A 23,384-nucleotide genomic window follows, 5' to 3' on the forward strand; every position below is an offset into this window, starting at 1 on the left:
ATATATGAATGTGAGAGAAATTTCATTCAATGAAAGAATAAAATGAAAGTAAGGAAACTATTGTAAAATAAAATAATGAATCATGTAAAGAAAGATTATATTGTTAATGGTAATAACAATGATATTAATAATAATAACAAAGAAATTAAACTACCAAGTATGACAAATACGAAGAAAGAAAAAGAAAAAGATGGACAAAAATCTTAATAAAATTAAAAGGTAATTTTTAAAAAGTGATAGAGATGATAGTTGTAATGATGTTGATGGTGGTAATAATAATAATAATAATAATGACGATAATTTTGATGATAATATGACGATGTGATAATGATAATATGATAAAAGCAGATATTGTACAAGAAATAACAATAATGAGAAATAGAAGGCTGATTAAATTGAAAGGGCAAATTTTGAGGATAATAAAGATAATAACGGTAATGGTGATGATGATAGTTATATTGGACAAGAAATGAAAGTAGTGGTGTATATTAATTAGTTTATATAACTTCAGTTACTGCATGTATTAATTACTATGTATATTAATTACTTTGATGTATGTTAATCAATGTATATTGATTACTTCATAATTTTATCACTTGCTGAGCAAAATGATAGAATTTAGGATAATTTAATAAAAAAAATAAGGAAACTAATGGAAATTTTCAACAGATAGTGTACAATAATTAATAATAGTTTCAAAAAAAATTATCATGCTAATTATGATAAATATGGTGGAGTAATGCTTGCATGTGAATCAAATCAAGTCTGAACCAACTTGTTTATTAATAACAGTGAATTAAATCTTTTTGTATTTTATTATTTTATTGTTGCTAATGTTAGTAGACTGTTGTTGTTAAGAAAAAAACGTAGGCTTAATGGAGGGAAAGTTTTAAAAGCTGAATCGATCAATCTACTACTACTACTACTACTACTAATAATAATAATAATAATAAACTACTTTTACTGATAATGGATTCATAGAAAAGCAAAGTTAAAATTGATAACATATAAAATGATGAATGGAATGAAGAAAAAAGGGGAAGAGAAAAAGAGAGAGAGAGAGAAGGAGAAAGATATTTTGCACCAGTTAAATTTATTTTTATATATCAACAACTGCAACTAGAAGGAAAAAGCATCAAAATGTATAAACCGTTTAGCTTCTTCTAATTCTTCTCCATTTTCATCTTTTTCTTTTTCTGTTATTTTTTATTTTTATTTTTCTTTATTTTCATCATTTATATCCTATGTTATAGGCGCAAAGTGTACACGCCAACATATCCGCCTAAAACAATAAATTAATTTTTCTGTTCATTGATTTCAAGTGATGTTTTATTTTATTTAAAGTTTTTCCTTTCTTTCCTCTTTTCTATTGTTTTAAAATATCACAATATTCTTACCTTTTCTTCTTTTTTTCTTCATCTTTTTTTATTCTTTTTGTTTTCTGTTTTTATTTTACGACGAAAAAATTTAAATGAAAATATTGAAGAAGTGAAAGTATATATTTGTACACATTTACACATATAAATTAAAACTATTTGTGGAAAGGAATAAAATATATATATGGATTAAAAGAAAAAAACAGAGGCAAAATTTCAGTATTTATTATATAACTAATTTATTAATTTAAGAAGTATTTATTGTATAAATTATTAATTTAAAAAAAATTTGAAAAAAAAGAAAGGGTTTTTTTTTATTACTTTTTCTCAAACTAAAATTGACATTTGATTGAAAAACATCAATAATGAAAGTTAAGTATGAAAACAAAATGAAATTTAAATGTCATAAAGCAGAAAATATAAGAAATAACTCTAATGTATACATATGTAATATTTGCATCGTTATGTCTGTGTATATACCACTATTTCATTTCATTCAAATTCAACTTCAAATGAAAGCATTCATTTTTTATTTTCTTATCAGAACTAAGCACTAAACATCTTTTAGCAATGATAAAATTGATTAAATAGAGTAGAATGTTTGCAAGAATCTGATTTGACTAATACACATAACAACAATTGTATTTTAAAATATGATAAGTGATTTGATATTAATCAGCTTACCTAAATTTCAATTAATTATTGTGAAATATTGTTGGAAAAAACAAACAGACAAGCAAACAAACAAACGTAAAACATAATGTTTTTAAGCTATAAGAAGTGAAGAAGCAAAAAAACAAGCAAAAATCATCGTTATTATCACAAACAACTGCTTCAAAAACGAAACAAGTGCTTATGCGTCATCTTATACGTCAATTTGAGTTTAATGAGGTATTCCGCTTGCTAATTTAATATGGCTCGTATATAAAGTATGATAACTAAGTTTACGAAAATGTGATGAATTTGACAAAATAGTCGTAATTTTTTTGATAACTCATATGATATGATAATTATACGTGAAATGCTTTCTTATTAAAACGTATGCTGTTATTGATATGAATATTGTACTTTAATCATTGTCAAACTTATAAATATTATGTTAAATTGAGAAAAAAATATTGAATAAAGTGTATTACAAAATAATTAATATACTTATTATTATTATTAATATTACTAGCAGTACTATTATTAGCAAACTGCCATTATGTAAAAAGTTTAATTATTTGTATAATTTCACTATACACTTTCCTTCTTTTTTTTTAAATCATTCATAAATGAAAGTGTTTGATAAATAAAATTAATTTGCATTTGACAGATTTATTTCATCGTTCCGTTTCATTCATTTATTATTATCTTTTTTTTGTGATATTATTTTTAACAATCATTTTTGTGATATATATTATTTTTTTTTAAACAAGCTTAGGCAGTAATTATAACTAGTAAGTGTAAAATTTAACGCAAAATAAATAAATACAAAAACACAGCATAAATTAAATATGAAATAAATGTTAGTTGCAAATTTGACAGCGTTAGAATAGTTTAAGAAATATTCTAAAATAATAATAGTTAAAAAAAAGTTATTTTATCATTTCACATTTTTTTTTTCCTTTTATTCATCATAGCGGATGACCGATTACATTAAAAGTTGTCATTCAAATCATTTAAAATGTTAATATTTCATTTGATTATTTTTTATTAGTTGGTAAAGCTAAGGAATTTTTACTTAATAATATTATAATTATTTTATTCCTTAATATTCATTAATTCTGCTTATTTATTTTAACTGCTTGAAATTGTTGCTAACAGATACTTTAATCAAATGTTTTAATCTATAATGAAACACAAATAATTACAATACAACTTATAAATTTTATATTACACCAATATATTTATGATAATTTTCAATAGTATATTATTTATAGTAAATAATCGGTAATGTTTTTTTCACAAGAAATGATGAGTGTAAGAAATTATTTCAATCAATAAAGGTCACCGGAAATGTCAGCATTAATACAAGACGTCATTGTCACTTCAGTAGATCTAAATATAAAAATTTCATGGGTTGATGCATTATAATTGGAATTCTCATGAATTGTACAGCAGGTTTTAACCTGGAGTGAAGGGGACCAGAAAAAGTTAGAAAAAAAATTGGAAAATGAAAAAAGAAGGAAAACATAGGATGAAAGGGAGGGGGAGAAAGAAAGAAAGAAAGGAATGAAATATTAGCATGAAATAGTTGATAACAAATGGATGAAAATGTTTGCAAAGGAAATGAAAAGTAGAAGGAACTAATTCGTGCAATGAGCATTTTATGTTAAGTTGAAAAAAAAAGAAGTGAAGAGGGCTAGACTGTAAAAGGAATCGACAGAACGATTTAACCTCTGTTTTGTCTCCTCTTTCCTCAAAAATCGAAAAATGTCAATTTATTCGTTTAAATTTCAAACAAAAAAAAGGAAAAAAAAAATCAAAGGATCAGAAAAAGAAGGATCATAAATTATTTAGTGATAATGTTTCGTGGAAATATTAAAAAAGATGTGATAAAATATTATTATAAATAATACTACCGTCATTTAATAATAGTATTTGCTAAACTGATATATTTGTTTTCTTTTTCTTTTTCCTTTTCTTTCGTATTTTAAATAGGAAACAATATTTAGTAGTAAACGTGTACGTATTTTACGTATATTTATATATTAAGTATATTTGAATTTGCATGTTAAACACTTAATTCTCATCATTCGTCATAAGTTTCTATGACTTTTTATATTACAGTTTTTGCATTACGAAAAAGCAAAAATAAAACTCAAAATTAAATATGACTAACATTAAGGCCAAAGAATAAAAGTTAAGGCTTTGACAGGAAATGTGATAAATGAGGAAATGAATACGTTACGACAATAATAACACCTATCAAACCAAGTATTCCTTATCTTAATTAATGGTGATAAAATATATATATATATATTTTAACAATAATAAAATAATAATAATAGCATTAATAATAATAATTCATTCACAGAAGGATCAAATTAATAATTCTTTGATTATCATATTTTGATCTGGTGTATGATACGTCATAAATGTGTTACATTTATGGGAAGAATTTCGTGAAAATTACAACGATTAAAAACGGTTTTAAATTAACTTTAGTGTGCCTACAATAGTTTTAGGCTTTTTTTTTCTATTCTGTGTTTTTTTTATGCAAGTAAATTAATCGATTTTGCAATCAAAAATAGGAAAAAAATATTTTATTGAAAATATCGCCAACAAATTAAAAAGGAAGAAAGGAGAATTTTTTGACTGAATAATTTAGAATGGAAAATATGTGAAATTTACTAATTGAAATCAATTCTCTCTATCTCCATTGTGACAAAAAAGAAATGATTGTGCTACATTGCTCTTTTTCATCGTTACACATATGTATCAGGAATGATGCCTGGACCGTTCCGGAGGGCAAAACGGCGGATAGCGCAGCGGATGAATATGAGGACGGAAGAGCAAGATGAACGGATAAAACTGTGAAAATGACGCAGCAGAATGGGAAGAAGTCAGAGACATGCATCGATCAATTCATTCTTGCTAAATTATAATTTCCATTTGTTTTTGATATTTTTGGACATTAACATGAAACGGAACAAATGTAACATTTCCATTTCATTTAATGCATAAAAAAGGCAGAAGCCACAAACCTTAATGGCATAAGAACCACATACATAAATACATGCATACATACACACATGCACACATATATGCATGCATATGCACGGACGAACAGACAGACAGACACACAGACACGCACACACACACGAGTGCACACGAAAGGCAAGTTATACCTAAAAGTTTAATGATTCACTATACTCAAAAGTTTACTTAAATCTTTATTTAGCCTGTGTTTCAGTTTTATTCGTAAAAGTTCCAAAAGCTTTTTGTCATGAAGTAATATTTTGATATGAAAATTTATTCATTTATAATGAAAATAATGAGAATTGATTAATAAATTTTTGCTGAATGAAGCAAAAAAAAAAATTGAAGTTAACAAAGAAATTTGAATTTATTTTTCAGAAATTTATAATATTTAACGTTTTCATTTTGTCGTTTTTTAACATATTATTATTATTATTATTATTATTGTTATAAAATTTAATAATTAATTATTAATTTCTCAAATAATATATTAAAGTAATAGATATAAATTTGTTAGAAAAATCAGCACGAATAGGAAATATTGTATGCATATTTTTCATTAACTTCGTTATATTTAATGTCAGATAGAACTCAAATTAAGACATGAACAGAGAGAGATACATAATGCTTCGTCGCTAGGCAACATTTTCATTTATTTTATGTCTATTTAGTAACATATCGAATGATTTACTATAGAAAAATTATTGAGAAATGAAAAAAAGTAGGAATAAAAGATTATATCATTCTGATTAGTATGGAAAAAATCACATATCATTTGATATTAATCAATTATTGATCGATTTTGTCGAATAAAATGAACCGATAAAAATAAAGATTGAATGTATTTTACAATACAACTTATTAATATATATATAAAACATAACGATAATTATTACGAAATGAAAGGAAAAAGAATAAAATATGTTAGTTTATTTAAATTATATGTAACAATTTTCATGTCGAAAATTTCAGTAACAGGTAAATTTAACTTATCAATTATCAGTTAGCGTAAACTATGAATAAATGATAGTGATCATTCACAGTTATAAAGAATCTCTTTAAGCTTTTTGCTTTTTCACATTGATAATTTTTACATAACAGTTTTGAAGATGAGATTTTTCATTTCTTAATTATTTTGATACCGTTTAAAAATTTTTAACTTAAACTATTTTATTAGCTTTAACATACAAATACATACATATGCATAGACATACATATGTATTTATACTTAGATGCATAAATAAGAAAAGAGGAAAAAAAGTAAGGGGAATGGATGAATGGAAAGGCATTGTGCCAAACTGCATTGACAACAATGGCGTTGCAAGTAAACTGGCCAAGATTATAAGGCTCTTTTCAGACCTCATTCCTCTTCTTGTCTAACATTCAGATCCGATAGATTGCATGAAGCACCGAGAATAAATTTCAAATATTACGGAAACGAGAAAAAGAGGGAAGCATTTTAGTTTACAATTGTTGCCTCAATAGTAGTAATAGCAGTTATTATTTTTGTCATTATTATTATTATTGTTATTAATTTTATTATTATTATTATTATTATTATTATTATTATTATTATTATTATTATTATTATTATTATTATTATTATTATTATTATTATTATTATTATTATTATTATTATTATTATTATTATTTTATTATTATTATATTATTATTATTATTATTATATTATTATTATTATTATTATTATTATTATTATTATTTATTATTATTATTATTATTATTATTATTATTATTATTATTATTATTATTATTATTATTATTATTATTATTATTATTATTATTATTATTATTATTATTATTATTATTATTATTATTATTATTATTATTATTATTATTATTATTATTATTATTATTATTATTATTATTATTATTATTATTATTATTATTATTATTATTATTATTATTATTATTATTATTATTATTATTATTATTATTATTATTATTATTATTATTATTATTATTATTATTATTATTATTATTATTATTATTATTATTATTATTATTATTATTATTATTATTATTATTATTATTATTATTATTATTATTATTATTATTATTATTATTATTATTATTATTATTATATTATTATTATTATTATTATTATTATTATTATTATTATTATTATTATTATTATTATTATTATTATTATTATTATTATTATTATTATTATTATTATTATTATTATTATTATTGATATATGTAGTAATGCAAACATTCGAACTATAAATCGTGCCACTTCTCAGCATCAAAACAAATTTTAATCAACGAAATAATTATGCTTATGATGAAATATATAAGCATTACATATTGCGGATAATATTTATTACTATATTTTAAAAAAACATCTAAAAGAAACAGGAAAAGGAACTGGAAAAATACAATTTTTATGTAATTAATAAATATTAAAAAAAAGAAGAAAATGAAAAAAGGAATCACAGTATACATTTTTCATTTTCATACCACAATTCTTTTAATCTTCTTCTTTCTCCTTTTCTAAAATTCATACTTGATTAGAATTGAATGGATGTTATTAGATTTTATTAATTAATTCAATTAACAAAAATTTTCTGCTGCTTAGAGTTCAAAAAAAAGATAAATAAATAAATAAAATAAAAAGCAAAAATATTATACATAAATTATAAAAATAAAAAACTCAATGTGAATTTATGGTACTTGCAGTTTGTCCTCGAGATAATTTCCTTGAATCACTTGAATCAATAAAATCTAATTCATTACTTTCGTCCATTTTAATACCAAGCTTCTCACGTAGTAATTCATGAAGACGACAAAAATCAGCTTCGTCATGCTCATCTTCAAAATCACAGTAACGTGCGTGTTGTGGCCAACCACGTGTGTATGTCTTAAGTTCACGTGCACAATTTCTCCATTCACCAATGTTTTTATCATATGTTTCTCTCCTATAACAGAAAAAAAAAGTTCAACAAACAAACATAAAATTTTATTTTTTTAACTCAAAAAATTTGTTCATATCGAAAATGTAAAATAATAGATATTACTGCAAATAAGTAATGAAGAAGGTACTTCTCTTCGTGATTAAATTATGTATTTTTTTTTTTTTTTATTAAAGATGCAATTTCCTATAGTTTTCACATGGAATATTTTAATTTAAAAATTTTCTTTCCAACTATTTCTTTCTTTCTTCTTTCTTCCTCTCTTTAATTCATCTATTCTATTGGATTAATTTAACAATTTCTAAGAAATGTTCAAAAAAAAATCTTTTTTTTTTTTCAGATATCATTATATAAGGCAATATAGATTTCAAATAACTGAAAATTAGAAAGAATGATTTAATGAAAATAAATCTGAAATAAATGAATGAAATTTTTTTGTAAAGTCAAACCAGCCAAAGAAACTTTTAATACCACATATAGGACATTTTACCAAAAAATCTTTTGGACGAAGTATTTTATACTGATATTTTGTAATATTTATTGATGGTGCCTAAAATTTTCTAACAAAATTATTATTTGATCTGATGACATTAGTATGTTATTAATTGTTTTTGTTATGTTCATATATGTTATGGTGAAATGGCAAATGTTAAATATCTAATTTATAAATGAGTAATTATCAACTTTAATTTACATTTCATCCTCCCTTCCCATTAATTAGTTCTCTCTAGCTTAGCTTCCTAATTATGACTATTAACTTAAATATCATGCAATATTAAAGTTTTATTATTTTCATATATTTCATTCCTGAGTTAATTTGACCATTTTTATATTTGATATATTGTTTCAAACTTTGTCAATTTTTAAATTTATATAATAATAATTTCAATAATTTTAATTTAACAATCATTTTTAAATTTCATAAATTTTAAATCCTGCGACAGCCTTAACTCAATCAGTATTGCTGCAATTTGCATGTGAAAATTCTATAATACTGTTAAAAACACTTAAGAATACAATAAAGTAATTAATGATTTAAAGTTTATTAAATAATTAAACATTACTATTTATTTTTACTGCCAATATTAAATCAGTTATTTTGATCTTTCAAAAAAGATAAGAAAGAGAGAGAGAGAAAAAAAAAAAAAAACTGACCACAATTGCAGTTGATTGTGTAATATAATTTTTAAGTCTTATTTTATTTAGGCCTGCACATTGAGGGAAATTTTCTAGCATTGTATGGTTAAATTTCAATACATTATTAGTTGATAAACATGGTAACTAAAAAATTTGCATATTTTTTATATTACTAAAAATTAATAAAGTACTTTTGTGAAATATTTATTAACAAAATCAGTGAAGACTAATGAAGTATTTTATTGGAACTTATGAAGAAAATCGTATAACTAATTTTTTTTTTAATGAGATATTTTTATTTTTTCTTTTCTGATAATTTTTTAATCATTCTTATTAGCTATTATGAGCCATTTTGATTGGCTGAACAAACATATATATTAGCCAAAGTAAGCAAATTATTTTATATTATCAATTGTAATAATAAAATGAAAAAGATTCTCTAAAAAAATGTTTTAATAATTTGTGTACTTATTTGAAAAATGCATTTAGACTAGGTGAGACATTTTTTTTTTGGCTAAGTTAGATTGAAATTTGAATGACTTATTTATTGATGTCAATGTTAAATTGAAATAATCTGTTAAACTATTATGATTGTTTTTATTACTTTTAATTAATAACAAGAAAGATAGAAGAAATTCTATAAATATTAATCTTTTAATATCAAAATAAATTTTAACAGAGATATTTTTTCCATTTTTTTCAATATTTACCATCAACGAATTTCGACGAGTATTTTTTTTTCTCCTTTTTTATTTGCTTGTTTTCTTGTTGTTTAATCATTAAACAATTTAATCATCGTTCATCGTTCAATCATTTTCTTGCCTATTCTTGTTTGAAAATGAAAACAAATGAACAAACATACCAAGTCAACACGATTGACACATTGAGAATTTGCAGAAGTACTTTCATAAAATCGTGAAATAAAAGCATATAAATCATCATCTTCACCACAGCTACTCTAAATTCATGTAATTGTTTAAAAAATTTTTAATTGAAATTATTTTATTTCATACTTTCATAATTTTATATTTGTTGCATAAATGGAATTTAAATTTGAAAATTAAATCATAAAATGAGAGCTTAAAAAAGTAACAAATATAGAATACCTAGAAAATAAATATAAAAAGCTTTAAATTAAGTATGAAAAACATGAACAGAAAAAAAAGACAGTGCAAAAACACGAAACGTAATAATATAAATAATATTCCCTTTATTATATAAATAAGCATATTGATAGAAATATCTGTATAACGTTTAGACGTAAATTTTAGCGTCAATTTACGTAAAGAATATCATAGTAATACAAAATATGAACAGTTGAAAATTCTGGCGTTTTTTTATAGGTGCATTCAATAAATGGCATCACATTTTTCTTTTCATTTAAAATTTGGTTTTCTCGCAAAAGACGGCTAAATTCATCCTGAAATTATAATATAGCGAATTAAAATTATTATTTATTGAAATAGCTTTGAAATAAACTAACTAATATTTGCTATCATTTTATAATTTTTGAACGAAATCAAATGATATTGGTCTAGCATTAGTTAACTAAATAATTGATTAATTGGTCTAACTTTTTCTCAGTCAGTTGATGAAACTTTTACAAGATGTAGAATAAAAGTTATATTTTTCAGTTTTGACTAATGTAAATTAGTTTCACTTTTGTAATGAATTTATTCATATTTTAATAAGGAGCAAATATCTTTAAAAAAAAAAAAAAAAAAACAAGGGTTGATAAGCTTAAACTAGACTGCAAATTTTCAGATTTCTCAAGAAAAAAAATGCCAGAACAAAATTTGACACTCACACTTACTTTGCGAAAATTTAAAAAAAAAGCTTAAATTAATTAATCAAATGAATTGCTTACAATTTTAAAGCTAACTGATTTGCAAAATAATGCTATTAAAATTATCAATAGTAATGCAAAAACACATTGAAATCCGAAACAGTAAAAGCACGGATTTACACGGAACATAAAACGCATCGCTAGGTGCGTTCGGGATCGCTTAATCTGGAAATCAATAATGCGAAGTACAGAATTAATTATAAAAGTGATGTTGAAGAGAAATCTGATGTTACATATAATGGATAAAAATTATTATTATTATTTAACTATTTATATCACTTAGATTAACAAATCTAACATTTAACAACGCATTAGAGTGATAATGGTAAGTGATACGAATTGTAAACTCATTTTATATTATTTATGATAAAACAAATATTGCTTTCTTTGCTAAAATTTGGAATGAATAAAATATGCGATAATAGCAGTAATTATTACTACATCAGTAATTTCAAATTTTTAACAAACATTAAATCTGCACTTTTAACATGCTTGATTTACTTAAGTTAGTAAGAAATGACAGTATCACCTGTTATTTTCAGTAAAAACATGAATATATTTGTGTATTAATAATTTATAACAGCAACAATATAAATAATATAAGTAATAATAATAATAATATAAGTAATAATAATAATAATAATAATAATAATAATAATAATAATAATAATAATAATAATAATAATAATAAAATGAACAAATAAATAAATCAAACAATCAATTTATTAAATAAATAAATAAATGACAATAATAAGTGGAAAATACAACTAGTGAAGTACCAAATTGGGGAATAAGTTCAAAATAGTAATCATTTTTTCAATTAAATATTAAAATAAACAAAACAAAAAAATACAGATCGAGCGGCTCTATCAATCATTTTGTCGACCAATTACAACTTATTATATTTTTGCAGTGAACATTTTCTTCATTAATTGTTTCATTTTGTAACAATTTCCATTTTATCAATTAAATATTAATTTTATTCAAATTGCATTTTTTCAATACTTCATTCTTTAAGATTGTTAATGCATCTCAAAATTTGTTATTCTCGAGACGATGAGTAGTGTTTTATGATAACCCAATTCATATCCATTTTTTTCTACATTTTCGGCACATTATTTCCACTGATTTAGATCAGTTCCATTTAATATTTTTTTTTAATATTTCCATTTAATAGTTTTTAATGTTAAAGATTGACAACTGTACTTCATTCAATACCAAAATTATTGATAGCAAATTCTAAAGAAAAATTTGAACAGTAATAGCTACCACAAATTTGATATTTATAACTTAATGATGTTAGATAAATTTAAATTTTGGATTTTAAAAAAGCATAAGTTAGAATTTAAAAAAATCAAAAGGTAAAAAATTTAATGTTAAATGTTCTACTTTTGAAACAAAAAGACAATAATACAATAATTCATAAAATAACTGAAATATTATTATATATGAATATTGGATGCAAATAGAGATAATATTTTGTTTTTAGTTAGTAAAATTGTTAATTATGAAATGCCACGAATAATTGCTAGAATGTTACAGTAAGAACTTGTGAATTTTCAAGGGAAAATTCCATATGCAGAAAAAAATATAATTTAAGAAAATAGAAAAAAAAACCTATCCAAGCAGATTTGCATGAATTCCATGCTTGAAACAATTTAGTTATTTACATATCAGTAGATTTGAGGAATAAATCAATACTTCTTCATTTTCTAAATTAGCTCGTTTTTTTTAAAAAAAAATTATTTTAGCTGAATCCATCAGTTCCATCATTTGGCTAAAATTTTATAAATTGAGTAGAATTATATATAACATGTAATAATTGCTTTAACTATTTCTTTATAGTCATAAAATTTTATAAAAACTAAATTTTATTTAGAAACAATCTTATTTTCATCATAATTCTTATAAGCGCTAAATATTTTCATACATAATAGAAAAATTTTTCTATTGAATTTTCATTTCATCTAATTTTATTCTAGCATTTGATAATAAATCCATTTTCATTTTCCATAAATTTCTTTCAATTTGTTTGTTAAAACCTAAAAATTATTTGTTTATAGAAAAAGAAAAAAAAAAGTTGTGATTAGCCAGTCGGCTAGTTTACCATTCTCCAAAATAACATTTTGTAAATTATTAATATCAAAGTGTATTTATCTATAAATTATTTTGCTAATGTATGTTAATAAATCAAACGTTGCTATGATGAATGACAATTAATAAATTCAATCATTTTATACAAATAAATTGAATATTTTATAGCTTTATTGATAGTTTTAAAAAATTTCCTTTCACTTACTTTCATTTTTGCCAGTTCTTTTTCATTTTTGAAATTTTTTTTTCAAAAAAAAAAAAAAATTGCTAAATTAGCACTGTTAATTATTGGTTTGATGAATAAATGCATTAACGACTATTTTCGATCTCTTCTCGAGTTGATATACATTTATCGATTGAAAATTTTGATCAAACAACCAATACGCTGATAAATCATTGATAAACAATAAAATACATCCATGGATGGAAATCGCTGACAAATGATAAGTTGCATTATAGTTTCGGTTACTATAACTATCGAAGATTTCATATTAACATGCTTTATTCAATAAAACATTTCAAATTATCTTTTTTTCAATTATCCTTTTAGTGATTACAACTGAAATAAAAGAAAATTTTGTTACATATAGTGAACAAATGAACAAACAATCAGTTAATGAAACTACTAAGCAAACAAATAAATGAATAATAATACTGGTACCAGCACTATTTATGGATAAATACTAATATAATTTATGAGCAAGTTAAAAAATATAAATTAAATGTGCAAGAATTAGAAGATATAAATTAAATTTACAATAATTGAAATTTTGAAAGCGTATACGTGGAATAGTACATATACGTGGATTATTATAGATAAAATCAGTTGATGAGCAAAAAAAAAGAAATGCTGACAATAATTAAAATTTGCATATGATATAAATAACATTTAAAATTGGAAAAATATTTTCTATTATAATGGACTTGAATGGTGTATTTTGTAATTTGCGATAATAATAGCAACAAATTATTCTCTTTTATTTTTATGCTTTATTTATAAAAACATTATTAACCTGTTATTTAAACTATCATTCACATTTTAATCCCATTTTAAAATAAAACATTCAAATTATTAACTGAAATGAATGATGTCAAATTAAATATTAGATATAAAACTGAATTGTATATTAATTTGGTATAAATTGATATAAAATTAGATATTAAACTGAATTGCATATTAATTTAACTTGCATACTAAACCTGAAGTGAGTTCAAAAAACTGAATACAGAATCATACTAAATTGTAATTTAACAAAAAATTGTGCATAATTGAATGCGATTTTCAGTATTCAATTTGATGAGTTCATTTCATATATCAATTTATATTTTCATTAATTTATGTCTTTATTGGCATTAAAGGATTGATTAACTTCCCATATGAATGTCATTAATGTGTTATGAAGACTTTTTAATGTGTGTGTGTAAAAACTTAATGTGTATGAAGAATATTCCCACGAAGGATTGACATTTAACCTCATTTACCTTAGATGGGCCAGGTATCACAGATTAAAATCATTAATCACCATCATACAGGCCTGGAACGTCTGTGTTGCATATCGCGTTGCGGAGTCGCACATAGAGATGATGAGATGACCGATAAGATGATGGGGTGGGTGGAGTCTGTGTGCAGCGGTATTGTCGTCCCTTCCTTTATCCCCCCCTACCATTTCATCCTATTCCTAATCAATGAGGTTAACCGCTGGCTATTTTCATCCACTACAGCTAATTTTCCGTTTCGCTAATGGTAATGAATGACGCATGTATTTGCAGCATTATTTTTTCTCAATTATTTTATGTCACATTTGTGTTGTTTGAATAATCTAACATTTCAATTTTTTAATTTTTCCTTTATTTGATTACCAAATTTGCTAATTATTGTAGTTAATTAACATGGCAATTAATTTACTCAAGTCTTGTTATTTTAAAGGGTCAAGTGCATTTGCAAATTTCTCTCTTTTTTTTTTATTCTGACCGCTAACCCTTTTCATAATGTTATATTTGCTTTTTGAAATTGATTGTATCATTTGTATGATCATTCATATTACTCATATGATATCTCATCCTATTGCAACGAAATATATTTTAAATGTTTAATTTGTCACTTTTTACAACATCCAATTTATCATATTGGATGAAAAAAATATCAGCAATGCATAGTATTTAAAACATAAAATCTAACCTGCAAATCTTTGATGAAAATTTAAAAAAATGAACGAATTGATATTTGATAGCTCTGCTTAATAATATATTTGAAAAAATATATAATAGAAAGAATAAGAGCAGGAATTGAACCAATAAATAGATTTCTTGCTGAATTGCAATAGGAGAATACTTAACATCTGGCGTCATTATTGGTTTCATGCATCTGTCTATTCGGATATCATCTTTTTGCGGATTATAGCGCAACTTTCAGTTGTGCTGAATAAGACATCTTAAATTAAGCAATTTGTCAGGTGATTCCATTTAATTTAAAGTGATTAAATTTATTCACAGTTTTTGTTTTGAAATTTCGAAATTAAGTAGGTCTTAAATTGTATGTAATTTTCCTCATATCATACAGATATATTCATAATTAAAAGATTTAAAATGTTCGTTGCTGCTTCACCACATTTACAAATACAATTAAAAATCGCGTGCAGATTAAATTATTAATTGAACATTAATAATTTGATAATTCCATCTATTAGATAATTTATAGAAATATACAGCTCAATGTGCTTTGTGGAAAATATTTGAATACATTTGAAAGATTATTTAATATTCTGAATAAAAAAAAACGGAAAAAAGGAAAAGCACAAATAATTATCATCCATAACATTTCATACGATGAAATTTGAAATGATTTTGCTGTACCACTATAATTATCTAAATTAATGAAAAAAGCTTATTACTTCAGGGAAAAATTTAGCCATTAATATTTCTACCTTTTCTTCTTTTGTAATTTATAGAAGAATTGGTTTATTAACTAACATTAATTATTACCTTAGATTTCATGCTAATTCATTTTTACTCATTCATTTTTATCGAAAACAACAAATCTGATAGAAAATTGCCTACTGTTTCATTTTATTTTTATTTTTGATATTCTCTCTAATTTTGTTGAAAATATTTTTTGTTTGCACTTTTGTTTTTTTTTTTTACTTTTTTAAAACAAATTGCTAATAGTTTTATCATTTCAAAATTCATTCATAACAATCAGAAACAAAGGAAAAAAGTAAATGAAAGGAAGAGAGAAATATAAGTATTAGTTTGTTGATGGAATACTGAAAATTTAGGAAAGCTTTAAAAAAGTTTAAAATCGTGTAATATGTGATTAACCTAGCTCTTAACATCATATTATCCTAATATATAATGAAAATAAACGGATGACATATATTTAACGATTTAAATCTTTCTGCATATTTAATGTAAGTAATAATAATAATAGTAACCACGATGAACTATATTGTATTCCAAATTTTTCTTTTTGTAGTTTTTAGCACAATTTTTTTTTTTTTTTTTTTGTTTTCATTGTATTTATTTAAACATGATTTACATAATTAAAAAAAAAAATCTAGATGAAAAGCTAAAATGGTTTTAACTCATTCAGAAATATTTCAATAATTTATTTGACATTTTCTCATCTTCAATAAATACAAATAAAATATGCTTTTTAAAAGATCATAATTAATTTTAAAAGAAAGATAAATGCACTTTAATTATATGTTTCATCCTCCTTCGTTAATTTTTTCTCTTATTCACGGTAAATAAAGTGTAATAAATTTCATTCATTAATTTCTTTCATTTCAACTTATTTTCATTTACATTAAATTTATTTATTGGTTTAATTTCTTCTTTCTGCTTCATTTAAATAAATACTGATACAACGAAGAACAGTTAAATAAACAAATACTTTTATTATTATTGTTAATTTCTCTCCCATTGAATTTATTTTCTTTATAAAAAATAAAATATGCGAAGTAATGGAATCGAATAAGTTATCGAATTCCTTTATTTTAATACTAATTTTTTAAATATTATATTTAAGATAATATTTATGTCATTTGATGATATTAAGCATTTGATAATTGGATGTGAATCTTATTAATTCTCGATATAATAATATATTTTAAGTTTTTTTTTTTTTTTTTTTTTAAATTAATGAAATGAAAAGGAATGTTTAATCTGAAATCATAGTACTATTACTTAAGTAAGTTAAGCGTACGGTTTATATGATCTTTGCATGGTAAATATTTGAGTGTAATTTTATATATCACATGCTTAAGCTTAATCATTTCAAATTTATCCTTTTCCAAACTCTTTTTCTATGCAGATTGTTAAATTATTTCAAACTAAAGTAAAAAAATTAATTATCTAAGATTATCTTTCATCCAACAAATAAATAAAATGGTAATAATCTCAGCGAATAATTTTTTTCAATTAAAATTTTTAGTATTTAAAAAAAGCACTTTCATTTCAATTTTACATATTATGTTTACAATTTGAGGAGGTTTTAAATTCAATCTACTAGATATGAAGCTTATTTAACATTGCTTATTGATTTTAATAAAATTTCATAAAATTTACCAAATCATTAAATAAAGTTTCTGTTTTCCTCTTTTTAAGATAAATAATTATTGTGATTTAATTGATAATTGTGAAATCATTGATAGATTCGAATAAAATCATTCATATTGTGATGCGGTGATGTACGTATGTGTGTATATGTGTGCGTGTATGTATGTATGTGTGTGTGCGTGCGTGTATGTATGTATGTATGTGTGTGTGTGTGTGTGTGTGCGTGTATGTATGTATGTGTGTAGTAGCAGTATACAGCCCATCTTATCAATTTTAGTTGAACAGAATGGAAAATACGTTCTTTGGACCAATGAGGAACACACAAACTGCTGCTGTCTCTTCGATGGTACTAAAATGTGTGGAATGTATCGGCGGCGGTCCTCTGAATCGTCCTATGCCGATCCGATCATTCCTCTCTTCATATATGCAAAGATTTCATAAACTTTGTCACCGCCATTCTCTCTCCCTTTCATTCACATCATTTGCTCTATTATTTTTCTCTCTCATTTTACTATGATTATCGCTTATTCAATTTCTTATATCACTCCAGAAAATAAGAAACGATTAAAGAGATGAAAATTTAACAAAAAAAAAAAAAAAAAAAAATGAGAGTAATTACTAAATTTGAGAGAAAAAAAAATTTTTTGCAACATGGAGAAAAATGGAATGATTTCATCTACAATCAATGTTATTTCTCTTTGCTTGTTTACTTGTTTGTTTATTTATTTGCTTGCTTGTTTGTTCGTTTGTCTGTTTGTTTGTTTGCTTGCTTGCTTATTTGCTTATTTATCTGCTTGTTTATTTGCTTACTTGTTTGTTTGTTTATTTTTCTCTTTTCTTTCATTCATTTTCATTTATTCTATACTACGAAAAATAAAGAAAGAGGAAATTTGTAAATCAACAAAAGATGAAAAAACGATGTTAAATGTCTTACAGTTGTCGTTACCATTTCTTCATTTGCTTTCCTTTTCTGTATTTTATTTTTACAATTTCTTCAATTTCATTTAAATATGATCTAATTAAGTAGGGGTAAGTTTTGGTTGAAAAAAGTTTAAAGTAAACCGATAAAATTGTTTCTATGACCACTGCATTGCAAAAGTTACTACAATGACCTTTGTTATCATCATATTTTAAGCAGCAAAACTTTGTGGATCATCGATGATTATTGAATGAAAGTACCACCATATGTAAACACATGGTGAATAATGCTTTTTTTTCTGTCGAATTTTCTGTTGTTAATTCTTTTCTCTCATCCATATTTATCATTTATTTTTTTTTCTTTTTCAAAAAAAAAAAAAAAAACCTAATTTCAATGTAATAATCATTTCAGTTTGCTTCAGATATTTTTTTTAAATCAAATTTAGTAGCAATCAATACTATTTATTACAAAACTGGCGATTTTTATATCAAATTTTTTGAGTAATTTTTACTAATAAATATAAATCAAATCATTTGATTTCAAAAAATAATATGTAGAATTGTGCATTTCATTCTTAATCCTTTTTGTAACTATTATAAAATTAATTGTTGAAATTGAAAAGAAATAAATGTTAGGTTTTTTTTGCAATGAAATTATAAATGCAAATTGAAAGGGACAGAAGTATTTTAACTTCAATTTTCAAAATGAAAATGATACTCGACCGATGTCATTTTCTTTTTTTTTTCTTTTTTTTCACTAATAAGATTTAAAAAATCATATAGCAGATGTCTTGAAAACTATTCAAAAAAAAAAAAAAATTTTTTTTTATTTGTATTTTTTTTCATCAGGCTTCGTTTCTTTCCTTTTTTCTCTCAGTATTGCATTTGAAATAATTTTTTAATTTGAAAAAAAAGAATGAAAATTAAGGACTACGGAGTATATGATAAATTAGAAGTGTTACACATTTTTTTTTAATTTTTTACTTTTAATCTTTATCTTTAATTTTTCTATCATTTATTTTATTCTTGTTTCTTTTCCTTGCTTTCTTTTTTTTTCCTGTTCCAGATATACTAGATTTTCTGTAAAAAGCTTATCCAAATAGAAGTTCTTATTGCCATTTACTAATATTTTCATTTTCACTTACAAAGATATGAAAGAAAAAGAAGAGAGAAAGAAAGAGAAAACAATAAGAAGCGAGAAAAATTGTTGCTACGAATTATGTCAGGTGGTCTTAACAATTTCAAAAATTTATCATTCCTATTCAACTAAATACATTGTATGTTTTTTTTTATTTTCAATTCTTTTTTTTTCTTCTATCTCTCCTCTTTCTTATAATTTTGTTTAGCTAACAACAGATGAATGATTTCTATTTTTAATATTTCAGAAATATACTTTAAAAATTTTTATCTTCTTTTAATAATAAGCTAATTCCCAAGTGTTATATATCCATCCATCCATTTTGATTTGATCAAAAGATAACGAATAGCTATGAAAGAAATAATGATAGTTTGCTTTATCCTACTTTGACAGTCAAATTTTTGAATGAAATGATTGCTATATGTTTTAGCTAAAGCTTATTAAACTTATGGATTCTTTTTTTTTAAAAACTAAAGAGGAAATTATTCCAAAATAAAATATAATTGAAATGCTACATATACTTCGATAAAGCTTCCTTTTTTTTTTTTCTCTCTCTCTCTCTCTCTCTGCCCTCCTCTCTTTTCTTTTTTTATATGATAATTTTTTTTTGAAATGATGGCGCAAAAAGATGAAACATGCGAATAAAAATGATTACCAATCATTCTTTCTCTCCTCTCTCTCTTTCCCTGCCTCTTTTTGTATGAAATACATTAATACACATCGATAGAGAATAAAATTCATACATTTTTTCTTATTTTTTAAAGAGGAAAAGAAAGAAAGAAAAATTGAAGGAAAAGGCACTTTGAAATATTCATTCCACGTCTTTCATCCATCGCTTTTACTTCCTTTCCATCCATCATTCCAATTTCTCCTCTATTTCTCATCCTTTTTTTTTTTTTTAAATATATTACTCGTAAAGTATTATTCAATCAAATCTAAAAATGCCTTTTATGCTTTTTATTAGAAGGATTTTCCTCTTTTTTCTCTCTCTGTCTTCCTCAACTTTTTGAATTTAAAATTAAATTAATGAGTTAATGAGAATAATAGTTCATATAAACATTAAACGTAAAAAATGATTCAATGTACGTTAAAATTTTTTTTATAAAAATTTCTATATGAATAGATATTATTGACATGATTTCAATAATGATAGTAATAATGATAAGTGGTGATAGGAATTCCTTTTTATCAAGACTAATAATGTGAATATAAAGTGACCTAAAAGTTTTTATATAAAAACTTTTTATAAATTACTTCATTCATTCTATTATTCTCAATTTTCTTAAATCATTAAAGTAATAGTCTAGCATTAAACTGTATAAAAAAAGAGACAAGAAGTTAAAGGGAAAGAAAATACATACACATTTTACTAAAATGGTTAAAAAATGATTTTATCACTTTTAGATAATTTAAATTATATATACGTAATGAAGCAAAGATCATTTATATCACTTACATATATTCATTTGATTGAAATGTAAATATGGCGAGAAAAGTTTAGTGATAATCATATCAAACTAATTACATATACAAGTACTTACACACATACATCTAGTAAAGCTTTGCTCCAAGTTATGTTTGAAGAGAAAAAAAAAAAACGAAAACGAATTATCCTTAAAGTTTTCGAGAATAACATTTTATCAGTTTGAACAGAAGAAAAAAATTAAAAAAGAAGAAACAAATTGAAGAATATTCGTTTGTTTTTGTTTTTTGTTAGTTTGATTTAATTTGTTTCTTTTGCATTTTTTATGTTAACAAAAAAAAAAAAAAATTTCATTTTACCAGTGAAATAAATGTGAAATTAGGTTGAGAACAACTGCTTTAAGGATTGTTAGATTCGGCATTTTATTATTAAGCAAATGCGTTTGATTACTTATAGAATGAAACGAATAGCTAACTAATTAACTATCGAATTGTTACTAATAAATTAATCCGATAAAATGGTAATAGCACTTGCAATCGTGGTGGTAATAGTAGTAGTGATAGTAAAATTAAATATTTGATAATATTCTGGTTAGGATGTAAAATTAAAATTAAATTTTAGCAATTCTTTTTTTTTCATTGTATTAAATTATTCATTCAGTATTTCTCAGATAAATTTATTTATTAATACCTTAAAAGCGATCATTTGAATATATCATCAAATGTTACAGTATGCCTAGTTGTCATCATCATTACTATCATTAACACCATTATTATCATCATTATCGTCAAAGCTTCTTTTACTTATTACAAGTAAAAAATGTGCAAAATTATTAGCTATGATTAATTTTATAATCAACTCTCGCAAATGTTTTAAATTGCTTAATAATCAAACTATTTCACTGAATTCATTCATTAATTGATTTAAGCTTATCTATCACCTTGCAAATATTTTATCATTTTGATAAAATAGTTTAAAATTGTAACATTAAATTTCAACAATATATGTTACTAATTGAATAGTGTAAAATGTGCAATATTTTATAATGTGTAAATTAATGTAATATATTTAATTACTTTATTTTTACAATTATTAGTTGTTTTGATTATAGCCATTATCAAATATTATATAAAAATGATCAGTGCTAATTAGATATTGATAATACTGTGATAGTAATTACTAATTGCGATATAATATTAATAAACTACTTAATTGAAAATTACTTTTTTATTCATTATTTTTGTAATAATTATTGCAATAATTACTATGCATACCTGAAAGGTTTATTTTGATTTCAATTTTAATTTTATTCTCTGTTGTGCTATTCTTTATGATTCGCTACGATATTTAATATTTTATTTACGAAACATGATTCGTGTTACCGTTGATGTGAAATTTTATAATTAAAGATGACACATGTATCATTTTGGTTTCATTGTTCCGATCGTTATAACATCCATGATGGTACTACTGGTAATTCTGATATTTTTCAATCATAAACGGTAATTTAGTTGATTTAATATCGCGGTAATATAAATGGCATTGATCATATTGATTCATCATGAATTTGGTTGATCATATTGATTGAGCATATTGATCATCATCAATTTGGATGGATATTTAATATTGCTGGATTTATCATTATTTTTAATAGTGGTAATATGTGCACCAATAATTATACTATAACTATTGTCAATTGCAATATGCGAATTATTGAATTTGAATTTTAATGTGAAACTGACATTCATTCTATAGTATTATTTGTTTTACTGCTATTAATTTATTATTATTAATCAAATTTAACAAATGAAATAAACGAAAACGAATAATGAAAGCAATTGTGGGAGAATATGCTAGCATTTCAAACTTGTTCGGTTTGTAGCAACAGTTTTAACTTATTTAGGTAATCATGATAATTTTATTAGAAATAAAATTGCACAAAAACCAATTTTGTTAAAAATAACTTTTTTTTTTTAAAGTGTTGCTTTTCACATTAAAATAATATCAATCGATTTAAAAAAGACACACATTGAATCATTTTAATCAGTTTACATTTCTTTGCTGTAAAATAAATATTCTGAAATATCGGAGTTTTACTTTCTTTTTTTTTTTTTAATCAATAAGCAAACAAACTGGGAAAAAGCTAATAGCTATTTGCTTATTTCAAATAGGAAAGCTTTGCAATTTAGCAAATTGTCACCAATCGCAGTGAAAAGTTAAAATTTTGACTCATTATTAAGCTAAAATTGAGACATTTATGACTATTATATTAAAATGT

At 23.1% G+C, this 23,384-nt stretch overlaps 1 protein-coding gene across 1 annotated transcript; it reads right to left on the reverse strand.

Annotated features, from left to right (window-relative positions):
• Positions 1-7,734: 7,734 nt before the first annotated feature.
• On the reverse strand, positions 7,735-11,853 carry Bm17987 (Uncharacterized protein; the record flags this gene model as incomplete). The annotated part of the gene is made up of 6 exons (XM_043074707.1): positions 7,735-7,999; positions 8,443-8,543; positions 9,993-10,088; positions 10,413-10,550; positions 10,998-11,141; positions 11,830-11,853. The coding sequence occupies 6 exons, from the start codon at positions 11,851-11,853 to the stop codon at positions 7,735-7,737; spliced, it is 768 nt and encodes a 255-aa protein (XP_042930641.1).
• Between the last annotated feature and the right edge of the window lie 11,531 nt (positions 11,854-23,384).

Source organism: Brugia malayi, assembly GCF_000002995.4.
Source record: "Brugia malayi strain FR3 genome assembly, contig: Bm_v4_ChrX_scaffold_001, whole genome shotgun sequence".
Lineage (NCBI taxonomy): Eukaryota > Metazoa > Nematoda > Chromadorea > Rhabditida > Onchocercidae > Brugia > Brugia malayi.